Source organism: Bactrocera oleae, chromosome 6, assembly GCF_042242935.1.
Source record: "Bactrocera oleae isolate idBacOlea1 chromosome 6, idBacOlea1, whole genome shotgun sequence".
In the NCBI taxonomy this organism is placed as follows: domain Eukaryota; kingdom Metazoa; phylum Arthropoda; class Insecta; order Diptera; family Tephritidae; genus Bactrocera; species Bactrocera oleae.
Window position 1 is genome coordinate 40,096,661 of NC_091540.1, and position 17,031 is coordinate 40,113,691.

General features: G+C 33.8%; 1 protein-coding gene across 1 annotated transcript; it reads left to right on the top strand.

Annotated features, from left to right (window-relative positions):
- Nucleotides 1-10,177: 10,177 nt before the first annotated feature.
- LOC106616969 (uncharacterized) lies at nucleotides 10,178-12,359 on the top strand. Its single transcript, XM_036365817.2, has one exon. It carries the CDS (start codon nucleotides 10,490-10,492, stop codon nucleotides 11,621-11,623), a length of 1,134 nt encoding a protein of 377 aa, XP_036221710.1. The 5' UTR covers nucleotides 10,178-10,489; the 3' UTR covers nucleotides 11,624-12,359.
- Nucleotides 12,360-17,031: the final 4,672 nt, after the last annotated feature.

The window sequence follows — 17,031 nt, forward strand, 5'->3', positions numbered from 1 at the left end:
GTATTACTCTTCTCGGCATTCTTCGGAGCAGGTACACCAGTAAAGTATATTCTTTCGACTATTTATCTTGGCCAAAAAATTCAATTAAATCGCGAACATTTTCGCGCGATGATTTTTTACAACTTTCGATGTGAATGAACACAGCAACAGTGCATCGATGAACTTAATTCAATTTTTGGCGATGAAGTTCCATCAAGGACCACTGTTCATCAATGATATGGTGAATCCAATCGATGTCGTAGATCAGTCCAAGACGAATTTCGTGAATGTCGTCCAAAGACATTTATTTTCCGGAAACTATTGATGCAGCTGTGCGCAAACTGCAGGATCGTCATGTAACCTATCGTGAGATTGAGACAACTGTAGGCATTAGTGGAACCAACATACATTCAATATTGCATGAACATTTGATTTAAATAAAATTTTTTCACGTTGGATACCACACAATTTGCCAATTGCTCAAAAAAGGCTCGTATCGATTGGTCGAAGGAACTGTCTTGACACCGAATGACTTCTTTTTAAGGATCTTAATGGAGAACATTTTGAAAAACAATAAAGCGATTTTCGACGATTAAGATTTGTTTTTGTTCTCTTTTCCCGAAATATAAAAGACAACCGTCGTAAAATGGTTTCACACTAAACACATTCCATAATTTGTGCTCGACAACCCCAAATGTGAATAACATTTACACACGTGAAGAGTGAGTTTATTGCATGAGTAATTGCTATGTTGTTAATGCACCTTAAACAGCTGGTCACACTGTTGCGCGGCTACAAACAAATACAAAAAAGGGCGACCAAAATACAACTGATTTGCGTCTTCGGTAAAAATGTGGATTTTCATTTATTATTATTAGTAGATAGCGTTGTGGCGTTGGCGTCGAAATGCATATCGTAAATCAAGCGTATAGCTTTACACAAACCATCTAGCATATGCGTATGAATATGTCTATTATCAATTAACTGGAATCAATGACCATGGTTCATTGGCAACTGACATATGATCGTGCTAATTTTTCTTTCTCCCACAGTTACATACACATGCATTTTGTCAACATATTTGTATATACATATGTATGTGGATATTAGGGTGTCTCTTCCAACATGTAACGCTTGTTTGTATCACCTAAAATAAATCGAGGTAGATGTAAGATTATATAATATATATGCGAAAATGGGCGAAATCAGATTATAACCACGCATACTTCTCATAAAACACAATACACCGTATATATATACCTCAGTTCCTATCGCGAACTTTTTATTGAAAATATCGGTCAATGTGTAAGATACATAATTGAAATTCATATAATAAAATAATTAAATAAAACTCTCGAAATGGGTTGAAGCGGATCAATACTTTGTTTAATATAAAATTTTGCCAACACCTGAAGTAATTTCCCGGACTTTGATCCTTTCAAGTTGCGAGAGTATAAAATGTTCGGTTACACCCGAACTTAGAACTTTCTTACTTGTTTGAAACACAATTTTTCCAACACCTGAAGGTATTCACCCGGATTTGATCCTTGCAAGTTGCACCCGAACTTAACGCTCCCATACTTGTTTTTGTTTTTTTTTTCAACGCCTCCTGCCGTTTCAGTTTTTGCCTTAAGAAATTTATTCCACGAAAACGATCCTTTTATTTTTAATTAAAGCCATTCTGGAATCATCAGCAAGTAAATCTGGAACTTTAAACAAGAAAAACCGTTAACTTCGGTTGCACTGAAACTACAATACCCTTCACAAGTACAAAAGATTCCTTACAAGAACTTTGATCGGTCACTTTGTATAGCAACTATATGCTAGAATATCTCCATCTAAACAATTCCGTTGGAGATTGCACCATTGCCTTGGACAATAACCCAAGCAAAATTTAGTGAAAATATCTCTTCAAATGAAAACGTTTTCCACACAACGCTCTACTGAAAAGGTCTTGATAGTTTTTTTTTTTTCATAAAACCACCAAGTTATACATAAAAATTAAACATGATTTAACCACAGTTTAAATTGTAAATGAAGAGCTTAAGGCAAAAACAAAATTTCACGGAGTATTTGCATAAAAAAATCAGCTTGAAAATTAACGGACGCCCTAATGTATATACCACATGTGTAAACTCTTGGACTTTTTGAAAGCGCCAAGCTTTTGTTTGACACCTTCACGTGATAACATTTATATCTTCATTTAATTGCACTACACACGCATACACACATACCCTATAAATATTTTGTAAATGCCACCATAAATAATATACTTGGTAGTTGAAAATCGTGGTGAATGTCCGAGCCTTCAATATAAACACACGTACAGGTACGATGTGATCCATAAAATGATGAACTCTACTTATGCACAAGGTGAATTTATACCATGGAAGAGAGTGGGCGGTGTTGGAACTTTGTATTTCAATTGCGCTGTGCAAAGAGTTTCGTTCACACATACATATTTACACGTCTGTTTATATTTTAAGGACTAATTCTAGATATTTATAATTGATATGTGATATTTCTTAATTTTAATTAAGTTCAAGTGGTTCAGTATAAGGAATATGGTAATATAGTTCATTAACCCTAATATATGACAGATTTGCATTTCAGATTCATTTTTCTTTACGTCAATGAATTATAATCTCAAATCTAAACGAAATTACGTTATAGGGCATATGATATCATCAAAATTAGATAATCAAACCATTGATTCTCGTAATATTAAAAAAAAATTATTTATTACTCTGAAAAAATAGGAATCAATCAGTTTTGTGAGCCAACATAGCCTTTTAGGTATTTTCCAAACAAAAGATATCAAACCCAAATGCATCGAATGCCTCTAACACTAACCCGATTTTGTTTCATTCATATTTGACTTAGTTTTCGCATACTAAACGATGAATTCGGCGGACGATTTCTTAGAGAAATAGAAATTCGTAATCAGATTTATATTGTCTTTTTTTAGCACCTAACTAATGTATATACATAATAATATGCTCGCTTAACTTAACCGTAGAAAGTCAACCGGAAGTTCGATAATCATTTATAATAGATATATAGGGACTCAAATTTAAAAAAGATTCGAAATTGGACTATAAATTTTCAAAGACCGAGATATCAAATATATGACATATATATATCTATCTCGATTACTTTTGGGTGATACAAACCTCCGTTATGTAAACAAAACTTTTATACTCTGCAGCAACATGTTGCGAGAGTATAATGATCAGCCTGGCGTGGGTATAACGCGCTAAAGAAAAGTAACAAAAGCACTAGAAGATGGCACGAAAGGGCTAAATAGAAATCCATATGAAAAGTGGTCATTTGGCGCGGCGCCGCTCACTTTTAGGAGAAATTCTATATCCCAGGAACAACTCGACCAATTTCAACAATATTTGGTGCCTGATCAACATAATGGATCGAAACCAACAATTTTACTAGTTCCAAGATAACATCGTTAGCATTTTTATCTGCTGGTTAAGTGAGGTCGTATAAAACCGATGCTTCCTCTAGCCCCTTTATATCGGCTTTCGGAATTTTCAAACTTCCGGCTAACTTTATTCCGTTAAGGTTACTTTTTCTGGTAACAAACTGTTTTGGTGTAACAAATGGATAAAATAGCATGGTTTCAGCATCAAAATTACTGCAATCCACGAATTATCCAAGCTACCAAATACCTCAAAAAACAAAAATTAAAATAAGAATGGTATAACATAATATATATATAAATATAACAGTTCTGAATTTGCTTTTATGTAAAAAAATTGGAAAAATTCGACTCAATAAAAATACACAAAAACTTTAAAAAATTTTTTATTTATTAAAAGATAATGATCATCAATTTAAGATTAATTCTTACAATAGATATTTCAAAATAGACTCCAAATGTTTAAAAGTTAACTGTTTTAATTTCCTTGTCATGCGCCATGGAAGTTTCTTTGATTACCTCCCAAATATAGCCCGCCTTCATGCATACAGTGTACTGGCCTTGGAGACGTCTCTTAAATTTCATTATGTCTTGATGAAAGTGTTCTCTTTGTTCTTCCGAATAAGCTCCCATATTATCTTGAAATTTATTTAAACGAGAAAGTAACATGTGCATCTTAAACGACATTCTACATCCGATGATGGAAAACTTCGTAATCATGTCAGTGATCAACTCATCATAATTGCTAGCGCTATGGTTACCAAGGAATGCACTACTGCCTTTAAACTGTTGAGGGCTTACAAAGATTCCAGCATTTATTTTCGGCCCTGAAATATTTAGAAAAAAAATCTTCAATTATTTGAAAGCTTCGGACTCATGATTAAGAGCCTTTATATAATTGTTTAATGTCCAATGGCGGTTTTAATACATATAATTTTAGGATCTACAATTGCTTCTTATTAAATATTGCATTTTCGCACTTCGTAATCGGTACGTATCGACCAATGTTTTTAGCGCTAGTGAACAGCATCATTGCTATTATACCACAGGCTAAGATAGCATGAGTATTTGTATTCCATTCAGAAAACACACCTTCTTAAAGTCTCTAATAACTTCCCACTTGTATTAAATAAATCAGTAAATTTGATTGTTTTAACCGCGATACCAATAAATCTGCTATAGTTTTTGTTAGATTCAAGTCTCTTATTAAATCACTGAAATTAATAAATCAAGTAAGAACTTTCAAAATGACCAAATCCGAAAAAAGTATTACCTTATTGAAAATCACATTTCTAAAAACAACCCCCGTTATAATAATTAATATAGATATCTCGCACCCGAAGTATACTGTAATAGTAAAAGTGAACAAAATGCCAAAAATAGTTTTAATCCATTCACAGTTTCATCGAATTTTTGCATTTTTGGTGAAATTTCCCACAGCTTAAATAACAATTGTACTAAGTTTTATTTCGATAATTTGATTTATGCTTGATATATATATGGTATAGTTTAAGTGGAATCTGAAAGATCACTACGAGTTGTTATATTTGTTTGCAATCTTCATTTGACGCAAAATGCAAATATGTATAAGTATTTATAAACTAATTTATTTAAACAAATTTGTTTTACAGCTTTCAGTTTATTTAAAATAACCACAAAAATTACTATAAAAATGGTTTTTACAGAATATAAATGATAATGATTAACCGGACTACAATTTCATTCTCATTTAAATATGGCACAGAATTCAAGCCCTTTGCCCTTGAGTAAACTATTAATTAACAGCGAGTGCATCTTTTCCCCCCAGAAGGCACGTTTTTTACACAAATCACTAAGCATGTCTGCCACCAACAATATATGTCCATCACTAACGGCAGTTTTTCTTCCGCTGCAACAGAACACACGTCAACAGCTCCGTGTTTTTTGCAGCTATCACCAATGCGTTAATGCCAGCGATTTAACGGTGTTGCTAGTTACTGAATTGCTGCACCCATTGCTAGTACGTATGCACGCACACAAACGAACACACCCCTATATACAAGTCGATACTTATTTATATGTATAGTAAGCAACAAGCAGCTACATTAATCTCTTTTAATGCCAAACAAATTGATTTATTCTTATCTACGCTTATTCCCCTTTCTCCACAAATACTCGTATATAATTTAGTTTATTCCTTTGTGCTTTTTATACACTTTTCCTATTGTGTTGACGCATTTCTTTGTTGACATGTCGTCGTCGCGACACGGTAGCTTGATAGAGCCACAATACACTGTCGCTGATGTAGACGCTTTGATAGGGCGGCAACATGGTAGGGACAGTTGTGCAAGCGTTTAATAAATTCAATTGTACTAAGCGTAATTTATTGCACATCGTCGTTCTTCGCTAATAACGTCCCACATTTCACATACATACAGATATACCAGTTGTCTTTGATTCTCCATTTCTCTGCTCGCTTCTTCAAAAAAATTACATGTAAAAGCAACAACAGAGTTATCGTGTTGAATTCGTACAAGAGCGTATGCGCATACTTCATTCAAGTGGGATAACCGCTATCTCCAATGCAACCAAGTTTTGTTTTGCATATTTTAGATCAGTTTTACTATTGTGAATAGATCAAATGACAAAAGAAATTCAAATTTCGCTTTTTTCTTGTATTTTTAAAACCTTAGACTTGATATCAATTATAGTTATTTATAGAAAACAAAAGTACAGGGTTATAGAAACGTTTCTTAAAGCGAAAAAAAAAGAATTTCTCCACTAAGAGAGAATCATAACAGTATTGCGCATGCGTCAGAAGACATGTTAGCACAGGGTTGCATTCCAAGTGCTGCCTGTTTGTTTTAGCATTTGGTATAGTTTGTTCGATGCGCTGAAGAGTAGGAGCTGGTAGAAGCTCTGTGAATCGAAGACAGCTACTATAAATTTTGAGGAAGCTGTATTTTATTTACCAAATCTGAAATTGGTGAAACTTTATTCGTATCTGTTATGTGTTTGCCAGCAAAATTTTTTAAATAAATGAAAATATAAGTATATCCACATACAAAGGATGTTCGAAAGGAGCTTAGACTTACTATCCGAATGTGATTCGATCCTGAACTGCAGTAAAATCCAGCAAAAAATATCTACTACCTACACAACGCATCGACTTACACCCGCGCTATCACCACGAACTAACTAGCCGAATTGGGCTACAAACTGCTGTCTCAACCACCATATTCACCAGATTTAAACCGGTAGACTTTTTATTGTTTCAAAACTAGAAAAAGGCACTCATTGCTCCAAAGGTCTATTTTCCAGATCAACAGAAAACTATTTTGCAGACAGGTTACAGAAACAGCAATAAGCGCTGGGACAAGTTGAAAGCAGACTATACGAAGAAACAAAAAAGCCATTTTTCCCCTGTATCTCAATTTTCACAATACAACTCGTCTCGTCATCATGATCATTTCGAGTAATATTTATTTTACTCGATTAATATAATGCACTATTGTAAATGGTGATTTATTGAATCGATATACTTACAATATGTTCGCACCGCATTGAAATCCTCTTGAAAACACAATTTTTGGATTGTGGAACCAAAGTTGTTCTGACCGACATTGTGTGTTTTCGATGAGTTTTCATTGACAGTTCACACATCTATTTGTTTACATTTGTTATGTACCCTACAAGAACAGTGACGGTCATCTGATGGGTAATATGACAGTCATAGCTGAAAAAATTTTATCAGCGCGCAGAACAAAGCTTCTATCATTTTCTTAAGAGCCTTGTTTTCCTTTTGTTTGTTTGTTTTGTTTTTTCTGAGTCATTACGGACCATAAATCCTTCATAGCTTTAAAAATTCAGTTATGACTGAAACGCTATCAGAAGTGAAAAACTCTATTGCTACAACAACAGTAGATGATATAATTTTTATTTCTTTAATAAATTTCAAACTTTTAATCAAAATTAGTTATAATAATATACTTAAATATAAAAAGGAATGCAACGAAAAATATAATAAAATATGAAAACATAAAAATAAATTTTCACTTGATGCCATCTCCTCCTCTCAATAGCTCTGAGTACGTCTTTCTCCAATCAGTGGATAGTTCTGAATTAAAAAATGCAAATGTAAATTAATAGTACTGACATATCAAATGTGAGTGTATTGGTGAACCCATCAGCAGTTTCTTGTAGGGTACGTTTAGGCCAATTATGGAATGTAAACAAATTGTCAACTGACATTTAGGGCTGGCAAAATATGTCTTCTAATAATATCGATTAAGCTAGAGCAGGCACCGATTATAATGAGTGGAATGTACGTTTTCAAGGGGTTTTCAGCGAAAACTGTGTTTTCGTTTGACAGATTTTGTATTGATGAAAACACAAGTTTGCGCGTGAAAACCTCTTTTGTCTATGAAAACACGAATTTTGTGTCGGTGCGAACATAGTATTAAGTAAATTGGTTTTTAAAGTTACTCATACGCCGTGGTCAAATATAGCCTACACTGCGTATGAGTTATTTTTAACAGCTGAAACTCGTGTTTTTCCGCGAATATTTGGTAATAATATCAATAATGTAAAAGTTTTTGCAGAAGTGAACTCAGGTTACGTTTGGAGCATCTTTTACGATTCAGTATAGAACAAATTTTATAAATCCCACGAAATTACACCTAAGTGCGCACCAAATAACACATTTTCCTTTACTTTAATATTACGGGAATGACTTTGAAACAATCATGCACCCTTAGTGAACCCTTTTTAAGTTGCTTCATACAATTTTAATGATCACGCTATTTTCAGCTATGCAATTCGATATGGAATGAAACGAAGAATCGCTTAAACAACTTTACTTTCCGCCCGTGAGCATACACCGCGAAATTCTTATTTACATACTTACACATAAACACACCTTTATGTGCAAGTATGCATGTTTATGTTCCTATCTCGTACTCTCAGAAAATTTTACTGGTATAGTATATACATTCATTTATACCATATATTATATATAAATATATACAAGTATATACGGATTATGTTCATCAGGGTATATACATATATATACTCTATACTCTATGTATGTGGTTTATATTTTCTTTCAACTAATGCAAGTGAAAATGTTTTGCAGAAGCTGTGCACGGAAGGACAATGACTCCTGAGAGCAACCAGAAATGCAGCGACATCATATGAGAACATGTGCGAATTTGAGTTGTTGAACAGTTTACAATAAAGAGAAGGTTTGAAGGAGAGAAATAGTTCAAAATGTAGAACAAAACATGTATATTTTTTACTTTTCTTTTTGATTTTTTATAAAATTTGGCTAGCAATATATTTATACAAAAATTCTGATAAAATTCTATATTAAAGAGTGAAACAATTTTTATTAGAAAACACTACTTACACACTTACTATATTATTTTTTAATTGTTTTCAAAATAGGTTTTCTAAAAAATTGGAAGAAGTTAGTTTATTCTAGGCCTTAATAAAAGGCCTAACTTTGACAATTAATTCCGGGTGTTGGAAAAATGAGAAGAATTTATCTCTATAAGGCTCTTGTAAGAGTGTATTAACGGACGACTGAGATTCTAGGAACTCATGCTATTTAAAAAAATTAAAAAAACCGAATTTGGATTTATATACATATTTATAATATGCACGTCTTTAGATTAAAATCAGTTTTAAAATTTTTACCAAAAGAGAAACAGTAAATTGTTTATAAAACAAGAAAACCCGTTAACTTCGATTGCGGCGCAGATATAATATTCTTCACAAATAAAAAATTTTCCATACTGGAACTTGATTTTTATAGATTAGTTTGTATAAAAAATATATGCGATAGTCAACTGATCTGAATTTGTTCGGAGATTGTAGTCTTGTCTTGGATAATAATCTATGCCAAATTTCGTGAAAATATCTTGTAAAATATAAATACAAGAGCTTCGTTTTGATCATTTAGTTTGTATGGCCTCTAAATGCTATAGTAGTCCGATATCGGTGGTTCCAACAATCGAGTAGCTTCTTGGGGAGAAAATGACGTATGAAATATCTCAAAGTCTAAGGGACTAGCGCGTATATACAGGCGAACAGACGGACAGACCGAAGAGCATGGCTAACTCGATTCAGCTCGTCATGATGATCATTTATATATATATTTTATAGGGCCTCCGACGGTTCCTTATGGGTGTTACAAACTTCGTGACAAACTATATATACCCCGATCAGCTAATAAAATTTGCAATGGTAACCAAAAAGTCGTAGTTGAATAATTTACCAGACCATGCTACTGTGAAGCTAGATTTGAAATTACAAGTAGATACGTGCATTTACTAACGTACCTAGCTCGATTTGAAAATTTTTACTATTTTCTATTAATAATATTTATTTGTAATATAAAGTGTTCTTTAAAACAAAAACTTTTTGGAGGTTTCTTCCAAATTCTAGACTCCTTAATTAGCCGTAGTAGTATATATATAATATATACATATATATGATGCCTATCATATATGATAATAAATATTTATATTTTCTTATTCAAACTTATGGCAACTCTGAACGGTAGATTATTCAATAACAGTACTTTAAACAAAAGAAATGAGTACTACTCTCAAATATACTACAAAGCGTGAGAGCAGAGCGAAGGATGTTGTGTGAGTATATCCAGAGATAACCTAAAAGGAACGTATTCTGTGCAGAAATTTTGCAGACATGCAGCTTTTGCCGGTCAAAGCTATATAAAGAAGCCGCATAATGAAAACAAAATCATACGCCGTCGTAGAGCGTTAGTGTTTACACAAGAAATATTTTAAGGACAAAGCATAGTAGAAAATAAAAAGGAAGAAAATAAATATGCGCTGGAAGTGTACACAGAAGAAGGGAATCAGAAAACAATAATTAAGTAGTTGAAGTCAACTACATTATATGGAAAAGTTGAATAATAAGAAAGTAAAAAAAAAACTCTCGAAGTATTGTCTAGTTTCCCAAGAAAGTTCAAAATTAATTAATGGAAAAAGTGAACTAATATACTGACGAAAGACGCGACTGCACTGCAGTACTTAATTCAAACGACACTAACAAACTGTAAACCACAACGCAATGGGTACATTGCATGTCTGCTTCGCCGATGTGCCGCACTACACAAGCGCCACCTCGGCCTTAGCGGTTTCAACGCTGAGCACAACCAAGTCTACTGGAGCCACGTATGAACTGCATGGTATGAATGCCGGCACAGCAAATAACAGCCTGGACGCGACGACAATGACGTTGCATACCGATCCCAGCAAGGACATGCCGCCCTGCAGCCTGTCGCCTGGTACCGCTAGTAGCACGCTCAGCATTTCGCCAACTCCACGCTACGAACGCAATATGAGTTTCTTTCAACAACTCAGTCGGCGCTTTGGACTGCTGCGCTCCAGCGATGACCCAGTTTTTAGTGCCACCGAAGATGATTCGACCGATTCGTGCTCGTCGAACATTATTGCAATGCCAACCGTGGACCGTTCAACCGGTGCAACAAATACGTCATCGCCGCCAAATGGCGGTAACGCGGTAAACGCCAGTATCAGCAATAACAGTGCTGGCGCACGCTTGGAAACAAGTGACGCTTGTTTGAAGGATGGTCACGGCTCGAGCAGTGAACACATATCGTGCGCTTCCAGCGAGACAAGCAGCACCGACGACATTGACGAGCAACAACAGCAGCTACGTTCACCAACAACAACTACGAAATCGACAGTAGCCAAAGAGCGACGCACCAGTGCACGCGCCAGCTTCTCGCGTCTGCATCGTCGTTCCACCTCTTCCATACGACGCGCTTTTGAAAACTTCTCGCTATCAACACGTTCACTATCATGTAGCGGCGCTAATGCGACAACCAGCGCCGACACGCCACACAACGTCCAACAACGCAGCACCAGCAATAACACGCCCATCAAATCGGCACTGAAATACAACTCGAATGTGGAGCTGAACAGGAAGACACAGGCTAGTGGCGGTGGTGTCGGTTGTGGCACGTCGAATTCGGCAACGAGCTTACACTTGTCATCAGCATCAGCTCCAATTACGTCATCGGCGAAATTAAAGTCCTCCTCGTCGAAGGGCAAAACGAAGCCACCACCGCAGCGTATACTCCGGCAGCCAGTCTCCTATACCTATTTGAAGGGTATATCGGGTCTGCCGACACAACGAGTGCCTCGCAGCGCTGTCTGTTGCCAATACGCCAGGCGTTAGGGGCGAACAACAAAAGTACTTCATTTACTGTAGCGGCGACAACGCTGCCGACAACATCTGCGACATTAGTTATGCACCAACAAAGTGTTCATCGTTACATACATACATACACAAATTAAAGCGTTTGCAGGAGATGCGAAGATACGATTATTCGACTAGTTGATTGTTCGAGCGTTTATTGTTGTTGGTTCGCATTGATGTGACGTTTAGTCCGTAGTAGAAGGTTTCTCCAGTTTGCCATGAGTATAATAATAATGAAAAGTGGAAGGCGAGATAATTATTAGGTACATAAGTCGAGCTATTTATAACTTTGAATATACAATATATTATATATATATAAGCACAAAAATAAATTCACACACACACACACTCGGACGTACACGTATACACAGCGCGCACAGATTTTGTATATAAGAGTCTTCGGTATACAGGCACACGTTTATAAGTAGTCATAAATTAACATACAAATTCATGCAAACATACTTACAAATGTGCTTATGCATATAAGCAGATAAGCATTTAGACGTCATTTCATTCGCTTTCGCTTTGTTTTTCGATTGCATCAAAATAATCTGTGATAAATATTATTTTCATATCGGATGTAAACTCACAGCAATGCCAGCATTGCGCATAATACTTTTCAAAAATAAATATTAAATTGATTAAATCAGAAATTTCACAAAATTAAAGTATATGCACATTATAATAAATATATATTATTTTGTAGTTGTTTAACTTTTTTGTAACATAGTGACTAAGTCGATTCATTGGTCGTTTAGGAAACTCTTAAATTATAAGAAATTATAGCTATATTATATAAAATTTCTAATTTAGCTACAAAAGAACACTTATTAAATATATTTCATTTAATATTTTGTTAAATTTTATTGTTATTAATCTGTGCACCCAACAATTTATAAAAGTTTTGCTTATCACATATTTGTAAAGAGGCGTGGAAAATTGTAAAAAATAAATTTATTTTAAATTTTCGATACAAAAATTTATCTAAATTAAAATAATTGTATTTTATTTTTGTTTTACAAAAAATCCGATCAGCCGTAGATATGAAAATATACTTTTTAAAAACTTGAAAATAAATCCAAACTGCCGTAGATATGGAAAGGTATTTTTGTAAACGGAACTGACAGTATATACCACAATAATTAACGTTATAATGTTGGTTGCTGCTAATATTGGCGAAATTGCAAACAACCCAACATAATCTCATTTTAAATATAAAATTATTTTGAATTTATGCTAAAAAAAACTTTATAAATTCGGATTAAATTTAAAATATTTGAAAAAACCCTAACTTACTGCAGTATGAGTCCTTTTTTTAATGAAACAATCTACAATTATAAAGTAAATTCTATCACGATAATAGAGAATTTTGACGAATTTGCAAAAAATCTAACATAGCCTCACATCACAATGCAAAAACTACGCCTTAATCGACTTTCGACACTAGGCTTAAATAGATAATTTGAAGGTCTAAAAAATACTGAAGAAAAATTCTAGATTGTGAGTTGGGAATTAGTAACCACATCGTTATTCACTTAAACGAATCCGTCTACACGTCTACTAATATGCGAGTCTAATGTAATACGGCTGATTTTATTTTTTTTATTTTAAAGAGTTTTAAAAGATTAAATTTCGCAAAAATTTTATTATCGACAATTTCAAATTTAAATGTTTTACAAATAAACTACACAACTATGCAAATGTATGCACATTCATAGATTTTTAGAAGAAGAGTCACTCAAATATAAAAAATTGTTTCTGTTTCCAAAAATTCGAATTATTCCAAATTTCTTAAGTGTCAAAACTTCGAGTGGACCACTGATGAAAAAGTATATAAAACACATTTCATGTATTCTTTTTTTATTACCGATATTTTAATTTTCTAAAGCTCTGACAACAATCCAACTATACTACGAGACATTCAGTGGAGAAAATTTGTATTCAGTGAGCTTGGGTTTCATTCCATATTCTCGAAATGTGTTTTCATAAGGCACAATGTAATACAAATATGGTTTTTCCAACAATTTATAATAATTTTGGCCTTTTCCATTATTTAACATACAATATCATACATGTATATAAAAACTCGAAGATATCATAGAAGCTCAAATATAACTTCTTTCCCCATGAAGAAAACTTCTTCAAAGTGACATTTTGCATATACGAGGTTTGTTCACAAAGTAAGATAGCAAAAATTCGAATAAATTAAATAAATGCACTACAATAGCTACAATTTCAACAAGCCACATGACAGCCATTAAAAATAAAGATACACACATACTTGTCTGCTTTCATTTGTGAAAACATACATTTTTAAAATAAATTGTATTAACAAGAAATTGACGACTTTATATAGTAACAACAATAATATTGCTTAGAAACGCGAGGGAAACTTATTAAAAGGGCGTATACATATACATACATTTATCACATAAATTAATAAACGCATTTATATTTGATTTCATATACCTATATGTATGTAGATATATTTATACTGCCAAATATTAAATGCACTACAAGCGAAAATATATATACACTAGCAAGTTTCCATAAAAAATTATTAAGTTATTACGGTACTTATGCATTAAACACCTTGTCAGCACAAAGCTTTCAAAGTTTTCTTGAAGAGAAACAGAACTATTATATAGTCCTATAAAAATCAATAAAAAGCCTTATACTCAAAACCTTTGAATAAATAATGAAACAACCTAATTTAAAAAAAAATATTCATACAACTATGTCGTTCTATTGAAAGGTAAGTGGTAAAAAGTCCTAAAAACTAGTTCGTGCTTAACTTGCTGTTAAACACAAAAAAATCAGTGCAGGTATTTAGACACTTATCTTTATTATATATTCTTGCTGCATTGTCGAGCTATAAGGTTTCGTATATTTTGCAAAAATTAGTGATATCAATCAGTTTCTTTCTGCAGATCTCAATAAGTATCAATCAACCTATTCGATATCATAATAAACAAACTACGTAAGCTCTAGTTAATATAGCGTAATATCTTATCCTCTCACGTGTCTGTTTTACTGTGTAGTCTGCAAAGGCATTGGCCTTAATTTTGAACTCGACGTCCAATCGTTAAAATAACGCACAGTATTAATGTTTGTTAATTGTTTTATATTCGATGTAGTTGATGAAAATAATTCCATGTGAAACCCAATAAATACTGACTAAAACTTTGTCTAGACTTTGATAGACTGTTGTTTTTTCGGAAACATAGGATGAGTCTGACCGCGGAACAACCGGACTGCCGATTGGATTCCGATTAGCGCCAAATGGTTCAGAGGCATTTTTTCATCGTTTTGTTGACCTTTCCAGGGCTTTGAGACCAAAACGTTATATCTATATCGTTCTACAACCAGCTGTTCAGTAGACGAAACTATTATACAATACGCTAAGAGAGTTTCTTATATTTTTATTCGTTTTGAAATATATAAGGTAATTGAAAAACCATTGAAATTTTATAAAAAAAAGTCTTAATTGAAAGAAATAAACTGCAATTTCAATATTAAAACATGGCTAGCTTATCGGTTTTGCAGTTTCCAGCGATTCCGCTATGACTTAGCACCCAAACGATTGGTATACCCTGACCTTAATAGCAGCCACTTCTGCTTGAAGAGCACTGCAGATGTCCGGTAGCCTAAAGCTAAAATTGAAAACTGACTTCGGTTTCGTAGAGCCAAAACACAAACTTTGGTGACTTTTTCCCTATAGCTCTTCTTCAGTAATATTAGACAACCAATGCCTTCATTACTTTCTCCTCAATATTTGGCATCCATGAAAGCTTTCTATCAAGGATAAGCAATAGATATCTCACCTAATTAGCAGGTTGAAGACGTAAGCCTCCGAAAAGATAAGAGGCAAGTTTGGGATCTTAGACCTTCTAGTAAATTTAACCCTTTTTAGTTTTACCAGGGTTTACAGCTTAACCGATTCTATTTGACCAATTGGATACCACATTGAGGTACCTTTCGGTTACCTCATAAACTAATTTAGAAATTTTCCGTTTACCATAAGAACAACGTCGTCAACATAGGCTATAACCCGACAGCCTCGTTTCTCGAGTTCTTTCAGTAGGTCGTTAACCTGTCGTTAATCCAGCCCTGAAACAACTAGTGCAAAGCAGGTCGACCGACCTGTCTTTGATATAGTTATGCTAGGTCCTTAACAGTTTATCCCTCAGTAGTCCTCGGTATTAATAACCCTAACTTTAAGTAGTCTTGTTACAAAAATAAAAAAAGCTCAAAAAGTCCCTTTTAAAATATGTTAAATCGCGAAGTTGGAATTAGAGTCGCAATTGGTAGTTAAGTATTTATACACAGTGCTTAATCTACCAATCTAGCACCCAACTAACTGTGCTGTTCGAATCCGAATAATGCAATCAATTACTAGCTTCTAGTTTCTTATATTTCCTATTATCTTGCCATTTAAGCTTGCCATTATCTAACAAAGGTATTCAATGTCCAGACCCTTCGTCATTTTACAACGTCTCATTTCTTTCCACGCATAGAAATTGATTTTAGCGGTCAGTTTTTAGAGTTTTTGTTTGCATTGTCAATTATAGAAAGCTTTACCTGCATGTTACCATTTGCCCTGACTGATTTAGTACCGAGTTATTGGATCCGTAATCAGCTATGTAGCTAAAATATTTTCGATTTACCGATTATGTTTTCGCTGTTTGTATACTTAACACCAAAGTTATCCAGTCAAATTGACACCTCATCAAAGAAGTATAACTTCTTCCCATTCCACATACTTGTACACGGTTGTTTGTTTGATTCATAACTCTCCAAGTTACGGCGAATCGACATTTTTGTCATTTATAGTACTTTGTTTAACAAACAACAAAAATGTCCATCCTTCCAACAACGATATGAACTTTCAAAGCAAAGAAGTATATGTTTTTAGGGTTAAGCCGTCTGTATAAGCCTTTTAAAGCAACTTGTGATTTAGTTTCCTTAAAAATCCTGATTTTATGTTAACAAAGGAAAAACTTGGTGTCACCAACAAATACTTTGAAATCACTCTGATCCACTTATGGAAAAGTTTTCCCCTAAAAAGGCACACAACTACCACAAAAATGTAGTGTAGTATTAGAAATTTGGGGAAAGCGAAGAGTTTTTGACCACGAATCAATGCTCATTTAATCTATTTTATGATTGTGTATTAAAGTGTGGAAGGAGAATATTCGCTTATATATATTTTTGGTATAAATGTAGTAATACACATGTATGTACGTTCGTGGGTGTTCGGGAAAAATAACGCATATTTTTTCGCATGGTACTCTAAAAAACAAGTTCTCAAACATCTCTAAGAAAGTCTCTCCTAGTATGAGCTCGAAATTGTAACGGTATATCTTGCTTCAAACTACTTAAAAAAA

What these genes read in the sequence shown, in the direction of transcription:
- LOC106616969 (XM_036365817.2), top strand. Translation starts at nt 10,490, where the DNA reads ATGGGTACATTGCATGTCTGCTTCGCCGATGTGCCGCACTACACAAGC.